This window comes from Bufo bufo, chromosome 6 (genome assembly GCF_905171765.1).
Source record: "Bufo bufo chromosome 6, aBufBuf1.1, whole genome shotgun sequence".
Taxonomy (NCBI): domain Eukaryota; kingdom Metazoa; phylum Chordata; class Amphibia; order Anura; family Bufonidae; genus Bufo; species Bufo bufo.
Genome location: NC_053394.1, coordinates 275882604 through 275897961, shown reverse-complemented (window position 1 = coordinate 275897961; position 15358 = coordinate 275882604). Strand labels below are relative to the sequence as shown.

The 15358-nt window shown below is 41.8% G+C and overlaps 1 protein-coding gene across 4 annotated transcripts in view; it reads left to right on the top strand.

Moving 5' to 3' along the window:
- Positions 1 to 15358, top strand: part of P4HA1 (prolyl 4-hydroxylase subunit alpha 1) — a 57656-nt gene that overhangs the window by 22430 nt on the left and 19868 nt on the right. For 2 of the 4 annotated variants that reach the window (XM_040434830.1, XM_040434831.1), the window contains exons 2-9: positions 2577 to 2671; positions 3068 to 3164; positions 5665 to 5816; positions 6467 to 6604; positions 7086 to 7325; positions 9191 to 9378; positions 9482 to 9658; positions 12529 to 12599. In XM_040434830.1, the coding sequence (XP_040290764.1) occupies positions 2593 to 2671; positions 3068 to 3164; positions 5665 to 5816; positions 6467 to 6604; positions 7086 to 7325; positions 9191 to 9378; positions 9482 to 9658; positions 12529 to 12599 (1142 nt within the window). In that variant the 5' untranslated portion in view covers positions 2577 to 2592. Of the gene's footprint in view, positions 1 to 2576; positions 2672 to 3067; positions 3165 to 5664; positions 5817 to 6466; positions 6605 to 7085; positions 7326 to 9190; positions 9379 to 9481; positions 9659 to 11948; positions 12020 to 12528; positions 12600 to 15358 lie in introns of all 4 variants that reach the window. The other 2 variants (XM_040434828.1, XM_040434829.1) reach the window with 1 other exon arrangement.

Genomic DNA, 15358 nt, shown 5'->3' with positions numbered 1-15358 from the left:
CGCATAACCCATAATGTATATCATGACAACTACTTCTTTACATTGACCCTTGGGCAAGAAATTCCAGTCTTTTTAAAACTGAAATCTGCCAGTGCAAGCCAGCAGTCGCAGACGTGCACCCTGTATGACCTTGGGTCGTGGATGGTGACAGCAGACTAGTGTCAGGCAGGCGCAGGAACCAGCCTGATGGTCACATGTATGCGCCACCCTGTGTGGTACAGTAGATCTGTGGGTCTAAGGGTCTTCACCTGCAGTGTTGCTCCTATGTATGTATGTATGTAAAGGGAACTGGATGTGGATCAGTCTCACACATGCATTGCAATACCGGATCCGTCTCTCCGATTGTCATCTGTTTTTCCGGAACATTTGGGGCCATATTGGGCATTAATGCATTTCAATGAATTTTGGACTGAGAAAATACAAATAAAACGTAGAGTGACTGAACTGAAGACATCCTGATGCATACTGAATGGATTGCTCTCCATTCAGAATGCATTAGGATAAAACTGATCAGTTTTTTTTATCCGGTATTGAGCCCCTAGGACGGAACTCAATACCGGAAAAGTGTGAAAGTACCCTAAATGGTGCCATTTACACATCAGCAGCAGCATGCACCCTTGTCCGTTTTTCGTCATAATTCATTCAACGAAATAAAGTGGACTCACTTGAGCGCCATACATACGTCTATGTTATGCATTTAGTAGCTCTTTGACTCTTTGAAGGAAAATATCTGTCATGCAGCAGGGTGATTGGTATTTTTCTTAAAAGGCTAATTTAAAAGAACAGATGCTCTTAGCTTATCTTGGAACTATGCCTCTGAACCATCTTTATTAATGTGTTTGATTTACAGCCAAGTGCTAGTTATATGATGTTATTACAGTTCCTTGGAAACCGTATTCTGTAAACCACATTGGTATATTCTGAATAGATCCTGTCATCTGAATTTGTACATTTAAGATTTGTTGTAGGAGATGAAGGCCTGGAAATCTGGCTTAGGGCTCATGCACACGACCGTTTTGCTTTCCGCAAATTGCAGATCCTCTCCATGTGCGCTTAGCATTTTACAGAACGGGACGGCCGGCCCATAATAGAACAATCCTATCCTTGTCTGTAATGCATTTTTTTTTTTTGCGGAACGGACATACAGACAGTCATTTCAAGTTTTCTTGCAGCCGCAGGTGCTCCTCTGGGACCCGCACCTACACTAAGAATGGAGCCCCGAAAGTTGAGGAGCACTAGCTCGGCTATTTCCGTTGACCCCATAGAAATAGATGGGAGCGGTGGCTGCACAAATGTGGTGCACTCCCATTCACTACTCAGGGGAGAGCGTTTAGTTGTGGCCGGACCCTGGAAAACCCAGGGTCCTCCAGCCACCTCCTTCCCCACTCTGTTCTTGGTGTAGGTGCAGGTCCCAATGGGGCATATCCTAGTGATATGCCCCCATTGTCTCAGATGGTTTTTCTTGATTTTAATATTGACAGCCTAACCTCAGGATAGGTCATAAATATCAGATTGGTGGAGGTGCCAATCGGCTGTTTGAGTCTGTGGTGCTCTGGTGACTGTTATGGCCTCTTTCTAGGCCAGTGATGTAGCGTTCATTGGTCACATGGCCAAGACGCAGCTCCATTACATTCAAGTAAATGGGACTAGCTTGGAATACCAAGTACAGCCAGTATGTGAACGGTGCTGTCCTTATTATATGTGCACTATAGCGCCTCAACCTCTTCAAACAGCTGATTGGTGGTGTCAGAACCTCACTGATGAGATATTGACCTATCCTGAGGATAGGTCATCAGTATTTTACCCCTAGAAAGCCCCTTTAAATCCAGAATGAAAACGTACAACATATCATCTTTATTTGAACATACATCCTGTGGTGGTCTTCCCATTTTATACTTTTGGAATATCACTAGTATATGCCATTTCTCTGCGATCAAGTGGGGGTCTGGTTACAGCACTGATTTAGTGTTGTGTCCACTTCATTGTTTTTCTCTGCACAGCTTGCTATCTAAGAGCATCCAGTGCTGGTATTGTGGGGACCCCAAAGTCCCCCCCCACATGTCCCAGCTACATGCTATTACTTTTTAGAAGATGGGGAAAACACCTTCACTTCCTGATTGGTGAGGCCAGATGTTTACACTCTAATGGATCCTTGATCTTCCTTCACAGATTATCTCTGCACAAGGGCCTTAAAGAAAAAAAATTGTGTTGGAGTGGAGTCACAATTTTTGTGCAATTCTCCCCTTGTGCACTTTACTACAGTAAAGCCCCATTCACTTGACTGGAGATATGTGGCAGTTCCCTGTTGACTGGAGAGTCACTGTGTGGATGATTTAATGAAGGGTCAGAGAGGTGTAACCTCATGGCATATTTCCTTCATATTGCAGTAATTTTCCTCTTCCATGCAGTTTTACTTAGAGATCCGTATATACATTAGCATAACATAGGCTTCTCTAGCAGTTGCTAAAACCCAAAACCTTGAGCATCAAGGTGATGTCTTCATTGCTTCTTGCCGTATGAATGCATTGCAGACTTCTGTAGTGTCATTTATTGTAACATTTCCCTTTTCTTGGCAGTTGTACAGTGAATACAATGAAGATACTCAAGGTTTTACCACTGTTGGTGCTGTTTTCTTCATGCCAAGCACGTACAGACTTTTTTACTTCCATTGGTAAGTGTATTTCTTTCCAAGCGCTTCATTATTTCTAGTGTTTTACTTTATGAAGAGAGAGCCCTCCAGAAATTGATTGGCATGAAATAGACCTTGAACATGGAGCTCTGGGGTATTATCCATTTCCAATAACCCAATACAGCTTTGTGGAAAATAGAAAAACATAAGAGTTCTAGACTTCTGGAATGTTACACCAATTAAGTAAAATTTAAATCCATTTGTTTCCCCCTATTTTTATTTTCCATGTTTGTACTTTATAGTGTTGTAATGCTTTTTATTCTAGAATTAAAATTAACGAACCTAAAACTAAACATTATGAAAACTTTTTCTTCTTGTGATATTTGTGCTGTATTTGTTTTCTTTTATTTTTTTTCACTGTTTTAATTTGCGTTGCAGGTCATATGACAGACTTACTGTACACTGAAAAGGATCTGTTAACATCACTAAAAGATTACATAAAAGCTGAAGAGTTGAAGTTGGAACAGATTAAAAAGTGAGTGAATTCTAGTCTCTTACGTTATAAAGTCAGAAGTATACTAGGGAATTGCTTATAGTGCAGATCTTTTATTTTAGAATAAACTTACGAAAGTTGAACCTAAGCTCTGAATCTTATTCTTCACTTGACTGATCCCCTAATCCTCTGATCTGCTAACCAAAGGCTTGGTAGCAACATGTAGGCTCTCTGCCTTTACCTCTCTTTCTGTTGGCGACTACAGATACTATTGTGCACTGGTGATGGCATCAGGGAGGTCATAGTATTATTAGAACTGGGTGCCAGGGTCAAAAACATATCACTGTCAGATAACTCTAGGGTAAGAGTCTTATCACTGTGCCATATGTTTAAGAGGATCCTTTACTTTCACTACTCGGTGTGGTTTGTGACTTAAAGTAGGTTGGGAACCACTGCTATAAGGTTACCCTACAGTCAGGAGCTCAAAAGTGGAGCAACAGCCTGAAACAATGATGAGATGGGGGTGGGTCTCAGAATACCTCTGTTCCCCCCTGTGGGCACCGTAGCAAAATTATAGTCGCAGATCACCGCTCTACCCTAATGTCTGAGTACCCTAATGTCTGGAAGGACACTTCGATCTACTACCTTAAAGGCTATGTACACCGTAAGAGGAAATTTTTGTTTGATTGCATTTTACTCATTTCTGGCTAAAAATAATTTTCGATTGGCTTTTATTAAAAATATTGAGCCATTCTGTCGCAAAGGCTTAAATGCTTTTCTAACTGCGTGACTAGTACTTTTACTTTCACTTCGTCATCTAATAAGCCTTATCTCTAAACTACTGAGAAGTCATAAACACTTATTTAAGCCACATTCTTATCAGTAGTTATCAGGAGTGTTTATAAGGTCAGAGAGCAGAGATAAGGAGTCCGTCTGCTCCTCAGATGACAGAAAAGGCAGAAAATCAACAGGCTGCTTGTAGAGCATGTCAACTATGTACAGATAAGGCTACTTTCACACTAGCGTTCAGAGCGGGTCCGTCTGATGTCTGCTCAGACGGATCCGCTCCTATAATGCAGACGTTTGTATCCGTTCAGAACGGATCAGTCTGCATTATAGTTTGAAAAAAAAAACTAAGTCTGAAAGTAGCCTGAACGGATCCGTCCAGACTTTACATTGAAAGTCAATGGGGGACGGATCCGTTTGAAGATTGAGCCATATGGTGTCATCTTCAAGCGGATCCGTCCCCATTGACTTCCATTGTAAGTCTGGACGGATCTGCTTGCCTCCGCACGGCCAGGCGGACACCCGAACGATGCAAGCAGCGTTCAGGTGTCCGCTCGCTGAGCGGAGGCTGAACGCTGGCAGACTGATGCATTCTCAGCGGATCCGCGTCCACTGAGAATGCATTAGGGCTGGACGGTTGCGTTCGGGGCCGCTTGTGAGCCCCTTCAAACGGAGCTCACGAGTGGACACCCGAACGCAGGTGTGAAAGTAGCCTAAAAGGATTCCATATTTTTAATGAAGGCCAATTGAAAAAATGATTTTTAGATCAAAAATAGTACAATACAAAAATAATAATAATAAATAACATTTAAAGCGGTTGTGCCAAGTTTAAGTAATCCCCTATCTCGTTTCCCCATTCTGATGGAGTTGCAGGTTGTGCATGCGCCCTGCTGCTCCATTCATTCTCTATAGAGCTGCCAGAGATAGCTGATGGCTGTACTCTGCCGCTCCCATAGAGAATAAATGGAAGGGCAGTGCGCATGAACAACCTGAATCAGAATCTCGTGATCAGTGGGGATTCCAGCGGATAACTTAAAAACTTGGCACAACCCATAAAACATATAATTTAGTTGATGTACCTACTGAAGGATTCATGGAATGGAGACATATACACTGCTGCAAAGGCTTTTACATTTCTCATTGAAACATTTTTGTTCTCCCATCGGGGAAATTTTTGCACCACTTACCTTGTTGAATATGTTACAGGTATCCTAATAGCTCCTGTAGAGAGACTCCCTTTTTAAACATGAGCTGACCTGGTGATCAGCTGAGATCATTGCGGAGACCACCATTATGAGAATGAATTGTGTTTATGAGCCCTTTAAGGGTCTTTCTGGTGATTTTTACACTTTAAGTTTCTTGGCAATCATGTTTATATTGTAATACAGTGCCATACATCTGGTTTGAGTTCCAAATGCCTGCCGGATGACTGTCATGATAAAACTATTGGATATCTTATTTGTAGCAGAAATGTTTAGTCTTGTAGCCTGCACCTTTGGGCTAGAAATGCTGCATTTCTTCAACTGGCTTTTTTTTTTTTTGCATAATCCATTGTTCAAAGAACTGTCAAGTAATTACACGTGCCTGGCAGTGTGCAAAATCTCTCTGAAAACTGAGAGATCTATGGACTTTGTCTATATCCCCATTTTGGCATTTACAGTAAATTGATGAAATGTCATTTATGGATAATAATGTGATGACTTTGCATTTTCATAGTTTGTAAAAATCTATTTATAAATTTTTTTATTTTTGCCAGATGGGCAGAGAAACTTGATTCATTGTCAGAAACTGCTACGAAGGACCCAGAGGGATTCCTGGGTCACCCAGTCAACGCTTTCAAATTCATGAAGAGACTCAATACTGAGTGGCAAGACCTGGAGAATCTTGTGCTTAAGGATATGTCAGATGGTAAGGAGCAGATTGAGATGCAGTTAAGTGAAGATGGTAGAATATATGAGCATGAATTACTGTACTAGACGTAAGATAGCCCTACATCTTCAGTAGTGGTTTGCTGGTTTGGCTGTCGGCATTTCTTCCCAACTTTCCCAAAACCTACACGCTTGGTTCAGCACAATGTGTAGAGGGGTAATACTGCTGCCAGACACCTGGCTTCAGCTTATGCCCCTTTAGAATAAAACGACCAGGTAGTGCCCCATAATTTTTTATTTATTTTCCTGACTTCTGCTGAACCTCTAAGGGTACATTCACATGTGTGGCATGCCTGATCCGGCACAAATGTCCGCTGGACAAAAACTGTTGCATGAAATGGGTTTTGTCCGGCCACAACCTGGCTTTTATGGTGGTGAACTGTGGAATTCGTCAGGCTGTTCTCTACTGGAACAGCCTGCTGGATACGCTGCCACATGTGTTAACGTACCCTTATACACATTAGATGGTTGGCCGATCTCCACAAAATTAGCTGGTCTTGCCTATATTAGTCTTGTGTGCTCGATTTTTTTTATTTATTTATTTTTATCACTAAATATGGCCGTGACATCAGTACTTACTAAATATAATAAGATCTGTTCTCCTATTTCTAACTATGATTTTCTTGCAAGGATTCATCTCCAATTTGACAATCCAGCGTCAGTACTTTCCCAATGATGAGGATCAGACTGGAGCAGCCAGGGCTTTGATTCGTCTACAGGACACATATAACCTGGACACAGAAACCATTTCCAGAGGAAACTTGCCAGGTAATGTATTTATATTAAATGACTTTTAAAAGGTTTTTCCCAGACTGACTTACTGATGACCTATCCTCTGTTTCTGATCGGTGGACGTCTGACACCCTGGATCCCCGCCGATCAGCTGTTCGAGAAGGCAGAGCTGCTCTCATTGTTCATGGGGCCAGTCGCAGCTCAGCCCCATTGAAGTGAATGGGAATGAGCCCGATACCAAGCACAGCTGCTATACAATATACAAGCCTCAAGAAGGCTGCAGCTCTCACAGGAGCACCAGTGCCTTCTCAAACAGCTGATCAGCGGGGGTCCGGGGTGTTGAACCCCCACAATCAGATACTAATGACCTATCCAGAGGATGGCTCATCAGTACTAAAATCTCGGAAAACTCTTAAGCAATGAAGAAGAATCCTACAAGACTATCATGTTATGTATGTTAAACCCCCAAGTCAACCTCGTTTTCTAAGAATCACTAATCAAGACTTGTTGGTCATAGGGGTCCACAACAAGGCCACTCTGACCGCTGAAGACTGCTTTGAATTGGGAAAAATTGCATATACAGAAGCTGACTATTACCACACAGAGCTATGGATGGAGCAAGCTCTCCGTCAATTGGATGCGGGGGAGGTATCCTCTCTCGATAAGGCTTTGGTTCTGGATTACCTCAGCTATTCCGTATACCAACAAGGAGACTTAGAAAAGGCCTTGATGTTAACCAAAAGGTTGCTGGAGCTAGGTAAGTCACCAGTAATAATTGATGTCCAGTACAGGGGTTAGTCTTTCGGAATTTCTTTTGGGGATGGGTATTGCTGTAGGAAAGCCATTCGTTTTTTACAGTGTCCTCTGTACAGTAGCCTACGATGCATAGAGTCGTGAGCACAGAGGGTAAACATATCACTAATACATTATATTTAACTGGAGCCATATTCAAATAAGCTGTTTCTTTTAATAACTCATCTTGACTTTGGGGAAACACAGCTCCTGTGTGGGAATATGAGCTGTCACCTTTAATTACATATCTGCCGCAGTCCTGGTGAGATTATACCGTTCATACGTGCAAATTGCTGAAAAAGGAGTATGGATCTGATCGTTTCATTTTTAGGGCAGCTTTTTGCTTGTTTTACTTCCCCCTTCAATGCACTTTAGAATATGTATGTTAGGTGTTCAGATCCAATTTTTTAGGCATTAAAATTTTCAGCATGAAACTTGGAGTTACTGTTGCTAGAGCCATTTAAATGCTGAAAATTACTTGGACGTTTCCTGCTGCATTATATGTGCAAGTAAAACCAGTGCTTTTAGTTACCTCTGTTGCTTACCATTCCATTAAGCTTCTTTTTTTTTTTTTTTTTTTTTTTAAGTGCAACCCCCACAAAATTAGAACCCCCATTATGTTTTGCAAGACCATGCGTCTTTTTTTTCTATCGACTTAGATGGGGTTGTGCAACCTGTATATAGTGGCCTATCCTCAGGATAGGCTATCAATAACTGATTGGTGGAGGTCCAACTCCCAGCATCCCTGACGATCAGCTGCTTGAAGAGGAGGCGGCACTCGTGCGAGCACTGCTTCCTCATCAAGATAACACTGCGTGCCGTCTCACTTGCGGCGGCACAGTGTAAGCACAAGTGGTTTTCCCATTCAAGTGAATGCAAAAAAGCACTTGTAATTACACTGCACCACGGAGAGTTCGGTAACCATGCCAAGTGTAATCTTGAAGAGGAAGCAGGGTTTGTAGGAGTGCCAACTCATCTTCAAACAGCTGATCGTCAGGGGTGCAAGAGGTCAGACCCCTACTGATCAGATATTGCTAACCTATCCTGAGGATAGGTCATCAATATGTACTGGCTGCACAACCCCTTTAATATGTCCACTAATGCAGTTTTCTGTATGGGTTGTTGGCCAACAGACATCTGAAGGTACATCTGATGGCCATCCTCCACTACAGAAATGGAGGATGTTTTATGGTAGAGCAAGGTAGATGTGCCATTCTGGAGTCTGGGAAAGCTGAGTGACGACCCCTGTGGGAGTAAAGGCCGCTTTACACTGCGCTAAATCTGCTGCCGGCAAACAATGAATCAGGTGACTGCTTGAAAGATTTGATTAGTGATGAATGAGTGTTTCACTCGTTTATCAGCGACTTCTTTTTACTTGCAGATTGTCTAAGCGTTCCCACAAATGCTTGGTAACGATGATCTGCCTGGTGTTTGGGTAGTGTAAAGGGGTCTAAAGGCTATGTTTCCATTTGGGAATGTATTGCACATTTCTTCAACTGTAAGCTGTGCATTTGCATATGGCAGCCATTGACTTCTATCGCGCTCTTCTACTGGAAAGTGTAGTAGACAGTGGTTCAATAGCAAAAAAGGTGGGCTGGTGCAGAACATCTAGACATATGCAAACGTGACACTTTTGGCATGCATCTGGCCCAAAGAGACCAGGATAGGTTGAAGATGGCCTCCAATTGCTGGTTTTATATTTAGGTTGTCCAGAAACTTCTGTAAGACATGGCTGAATAAATTGTTTAACGCCTTCACTGAAGAGGTCGGTCCAGAGTCTTAAAATTAGAGGTTTCAGCACATCAACTAATCCACCTGTTTGCATTCTAGATCCTGAACATCAAAGAGGAAATGGTAATCTGAAATATTTTGAATATATCATGACCAAAGAGGAAAATAAATCCAGCTCATCTGATTCTGAAGCTGTCCAGCCAAAAACGAAGAAGGGGCGCAGCAAGGATCATTTACCAGAAAGACAGAAGTATGAGAAGTTGTGCCGTGGAGAAGGTGTTAAAATGGTAAGTGCTGTACATAAATTGTATACTCGTGTATGTATATATCCATACACTCCTCTTTGTATGAAATACAAGGTATGACCCTTATTTTATTTTCCTGCCCCAGACTCCTCGCAGACAGAGGAAACTGTTCTGCCGCTACCATGATGGAAACAAGAGCCCTACCTTCATCCTGTCTCCTACGAAGCAAGAAGATGAATGGGACAAACCTCGCATTGTGAGATACCATGAGATCATTTCTGATGAGGAGATTGAAAAAGTTAAACAGATTGCAAAGCCCAGGGTAAGTAGTTCACCGCATTGCTTCTTTCTGTAGACCACTTTGTATTCCAGTATGGTCAAGCTCTGCTGGATCTTAATGTGTTTAACTTTCTTCATCAAATAGCAGCATACAGAAAACACTTTGTAATTTGCTTTGCAAGCTGATAAATGGCAAATTTTGCTGACGGGTGACTTTCCTATTCTGGAGACTGAAATATGGTCCATATTTCTGAAATTCATCTGTTGGTGAAATTACTTTTCATTGACGTGATCATCTTTACCTTTTTAACGTGCATAAGGGAGCCAAAAGAGTTTTTTTTCAACTTAGGGAGTGCCTCTGTATTGGAGGTTACTGGATTCTGGTCTTGAGAGCGCAGCATTATAGCTGTGGTCTGACGGTGTAGCATTGTGTAATGATAAGGGTATGTTCACATAAACACCCTGATACTGCTGTGTTTTCTGGTACTTTTATATTGATGGTGTGTTCTCAGTATAGGCCATCACTATCTGATCGCACCCTGCCAGTCACCTTTTCCCAACTCTGTCCATTGTATAATGGAAGGAGCTGGGTACTATAGTGTTGCTCCCATTGAAGGGAGTTGCAGCAATGCTGCAGTAACCAGCTCCATCCAACACACAATGGACGGAGCTGTGCAGTTCAGGCGTCAGAGCTGCTGCAGAACTGCTCATCAGCGGAGGTGCAGGTGTGCAAACCCCCGCTGATCAGATATTGATGGCCTGTCTGGAAGATAGGCTAACCATATAAAAGGACCAGAGAACCCCCTTTGGGGCTGCAGTATTTTGCCAGTCCCATTCACGCTATGGGGGGGAATGCATTAAGACTTGAAAGCTCAATTTTTTCACTCATCCTCGGAAAATCTGTGCACCAAAAAAAATTTAAAAATATGCCAGCAAGGAAGACCGGGTAGATTTCAGGTGTAATGTGCGCCAGTTTTCTGGCCCACATTATTTAATGAATTGTGGTGCCCTCTGTGGTCTGTCCCCTCCTATTCACATTTGTAGAAGTGGTGAGGGTGGCAGATTAAACCAAAGTCTAAAATTTGGTAGCAAAATTGGAATTGTGCCGAAATTTTAGACTTGTTCGCCAGTTTTCTGGTATACAAGCTTAATACTTTTCCCTCTTATGTTTTCTAGCCTTTCCTCCATGGTTGACTTAAGTAGGGCAGTATGCAAGTCAGGACCTTGAAGTGTGGTAGTGGTGAGCCTTAGTCCCACACTATTACCACAGTGTGTGAACATACCCTTTAGAAATTGTAGATCAGGGGTTGGCAACCTTCAGCACTCCAGCTGTTGTGAAACTACAACTCCCAGCATGCTGCATTCATTTCTATGAGCGTTTTGAGAAGAGCAAAGCAGGTAATCATGCTGTGAGTTGTAGTTTGACAACAGCTGGAGTGCCAGAGGTGGCCTACCCCTGTTGTAGATAAAGATGGGAATTATTGACATAAGGAAATAGATTAGTGTTATGGTTGTTACCGAAGATGTCACTACTAAATTAAAGTGTAACTGTACTTTTAAAAAACTTTAGATATTTCGTAGTGACATATCAAAGGTTTGATCCATGGGGCTCCAACTGCTGAGATCCTCACTGATATTTAAAATTAGGGGATTGAAGAGCTCGCACATGGCGATGTCTATCCTCGCTGCTGAAGACGGGCTCAATGGAAAGTCAATGAGAATTTCTCCAGTCTGTCTGCAACAGTGAAAAGACAGTGCCCAGTGTGAGCATCTATCTCCTCCCTGGATAGGTGGACGTCTCCTCTGATACCCACCAGTAAAAACCTTTGATATGTCACTGTGCAATAGAAAGGGGAGCTTTGGTCATGATTAGATCTCCCAAAATGTTATATATCTGAGAAATTTGGCGATTGTGTAAATGTTTTTTTTCATTCTGATATTTTCATTCTCAGGATGATCATTATTCACTTTTTCCATTGGCCCAGTTGGAGAGGCTTTCTGGTGACCAGGCCACTTCACAGTCCAGTCATGGTCTCTTACCTTAATTTAAGCTATCAATAACTTTTTTTTTTTTTTTTTCTTCTTTCTTATTCCCCTGAGTCAATGGTTGAGTCTCTGGTTATCAGTATGGACAATATTCTGAACCATCCAGTGTATAATGTGGAATTTGACCTGCGTAGGTCATTAGTCAGATAATGTATTATTGAAGATATAAAATAAAGGACATTATTGATTCTTACTGGCACCAGAAGTTTCATCCAAAGGGTTTCTGATTGGTTGGGTGAATTTTAGTTTTTGCTTGTTACAACTCTTGTGATTGGTTGGCTTCACAGTTGAGGCGAGCCACCATTTCCAACCCTATCACAGGAGTCCTGGAGACTGCTCACTACAGAATTAGTAAAAGGTAAGTGTTCCATAACTCTGCAATCCATTTCTTGGGCTAGATGCTGTTTTCTATGTGAAGGAACTGAGTTATCAGGATTGATTTCCAGATAGATCAGTTTGGTCTTGTCGCTGCTGGTGCAGAGTGATCCATCCTTTTCATGTGAATTAATTATAGTATGGGTGCTGAAGTTGACTATTTTGATTATTATAAAGGTTTTCATCATACGGTCTCATATTTGCCTTCAATAAATCTTCAGTGACATTATTATATTGTCTCAATTAAGACCTAAAGGACAAAAAAAATCTAAATAAAAGGATTGGGCAAGAACTCTGCATCACAAAGTGATCATTTCCATTGTCTCTAATAAAAAGCGAAAGGACGTTAAATTGCATTGTTGCTATGTTCATTGTATATACCAGAATGGCTGCTTAGTCAACACTGAATTCGCCCAGACCAATCAGAACCCCTGGCACGGCACACATCATGCCTGCTCCTAAATTAAACCATAGTCCTTTCTCTTTTTGTAGCTGAGACGGGCTACAGTGCATGACCCTGTGACAGGACAGTTGACCACTGCTCAATACAGAGTTTCTAAGAGGTAAGGGAAATTCCTGTGGACATTTGTACCTATGGTCATCTACTTTTCAGACATGCACCTCAGTGTGTATTCAAGTTTGCAGGTTGAACAAGCCATTCATTTTAATATTGGGTAGAGTAGGAGGAAATTACTGCAGCGCTTTACTTCCTCCCTGCCGATGTCCGCTGCAGGAGCAAGTAGAGCGAGAAAGCTTAGAGGGAACAAATAAAATTAAAGGGGTTAGCCAATTTGTAAAAATGTTCTGCAATAGCTTTTAAACTATTGTTGACATGATGTACATCTGTATGTCACATCATAGCTTACCCCTGCCAGGTAGCAGAAAGCCCCCTGGGTCTACATCTATAGCCTATGTAAAGCTCTGATTATCAGGCACTGTGTCCATAGGGTGCAAAATGGCAGCAGTCATGTGATTCACCCGTGTCACCACTTTCTGCGCCTTCGATGGACGGATCCTCCTCTAAGCATGCCCTAAACATGCACAGGAGAGAATCCCCTCAGGATAGCACAGAAAACTGTGACATGGGTGAATCACGTTACCGCCACTATCTTGGACTTTGCACCATAGCAGTGTAGGTGTTTACACAGGACACAGGGGGTCTTCTGCTGCATGGTGGGGTTACATTATAATCTGATATACATGTATATCACATCAATAATAGATTATTGGAAAGCATTTTTAAAAATTAGCCATCCCCTTTAATAAAGTTGTGCAATTCCAACAGCGCTGGTACATTGTTAGTCAGTGTCTAGGAGGTGATGAACACAAGAGGAATGCCAAGTGTAATGCTTGTAGAAGCAGGAATCCTAATTGGGCTGCAGTTCCCCTCTATCTGTAACATGACAGTGATAACAACTTACCATTGTTAGTGTATTAGGAAGAAGGAGAGGTCAGCACAATCTTCTGAGCTTTGAGGGGAAAGGCTTCACTAAGGTTCTTTACATGAGTCTAAGAACCAATTTTTCTGCGAGCTCTGCCACCTCTTCATTGTTTGTCTGCACACCGCCGCCATAGTTAAGTGAAGGGGGCAAGTAGTTACCCTGCACCACCCCGACAGATATGATACTGAGGATAGGCTACAATATTCTGAAGTCGGAATACCCCTTTAATGCATGTGTTCCCTAAGGCCATCATGATTACATCTTTCATACTAACCATAGAGGGGTCTCTAGCCAGAAATCATTCGGTAGCAGATGCATGACCTGAATGTTAATTATATTTTTAATTTTTCTCCCCAATAACCTCTGTGGATGCTCACACTTTTCTTGCTGCTTATGATGTTTTCTTTTTTGTATATTTTATTAGATCACCTTTTTGTTTTTTTTCCTTATTCAATTATTGCCTGTACACAAAAAAGAATTGTTCTTGTTTTGAAGCCCTGTTTCTTTATTGTACGTATTGGTAGACTATGGACCAAAATAATATGGTTTGTAGGCATAAAATGTTTCCCTGCGCCCAAGTTCAGCTCACATCTAGAGAGGGAGGTTCTGTCTCTGTCTCTCTGTCTCTCTCATCACTGCTTTTTCTTTTTTTTTTTTTTTTTAAATCAAATTATCAAGTTAAAGGAAATATCAACCACCTGAGGTCCCTCCTTTTAACTGAATTCTAACCTCTTGCATGACAGTCTCCAGAACGTACTGCCATTTATATGATGTAATGGCATATGTTCTGCAGACAATACTCTGATATTATAGGAATGTGCGCTGTATAGACACTGTATGTACGGTGATGTTCATGGAATTTCTTCCAGGGGTTTCATTTATTTAGTTTTCTTAGACTTGGCTCTGTGCGGGAGCATTGGCATAAATGACAGATACACCCTTGTTTGTAACTTACTGTGCCCTGTGCAAAATACGTGGCATTTCACTATGGCATCTCGCCAATATCCACCAAGCTCTTCGTAAATGAACCAGGGCAGCCTATGATGTGACACATACAGAAAAGACAGCACTGTTTGCTGGCACTCTAGGAATTCAGACTCTCAAAAGAGTTACTGTACTTTTATGACTCTGGAAAAATGCTCATTTCAACTTGGCACCTCCTACTTTACAGCAAACGGAACAGTTTTGCTAAAAAAAATTGCTATTCTCTCAGACTTTCATGTGAGCAGGTGCAAAGGAAGGCATTGAGTTGGAAATTTCCCGTAAAACAGACTGTTTAAAGTTATGGTAGAACCCACATGTGAACAGTAATTCTTCAACATTATAGCTCATTTACAAAAATGGGTGCGCACTGTAACATTTTGTCATGCCTCTTTCCCTCTAAGCCTGTCCCATGTCTAGGTGCACAAAGTGTCTACAGCACACAATTAAATGTGAGGCAAGGCATATAGGTGCAGTAAAAAGGAGGCTAGTGTCCGATGGGTTCAGGAGTGGACCCAAAGGGCAAAGCCGTTTTCTCCCAAATAAAAGCGCCAGATCCCTAAGATGGAAAAGAGCAGTGTGTTAGTGCTCCTTTAGAAGGGTAGAATACTGGAAAAATAGACCCTAGCTGTACACCACGGTTAGTAATCCCCTCTATTTTTTTTTTTATAGTAAAGTATACAATAATCCACAGTGGGGATTATAAAGGTCCAGTATTTAGGTAAAGGGATATTAGAACTTGCCAAGCATCAAATAAAAGGTAATAGAATAAAAATTATGAAAGTATGAACTTTACTCATTTCACAGGGAGGTGGTTTCTTGTATAAGCTCAAGACACCAGGGAACCCCAAAACCCCCCTTGCCTGGATCACTTGTAGATTGGTAGAAATTAAAGGCAG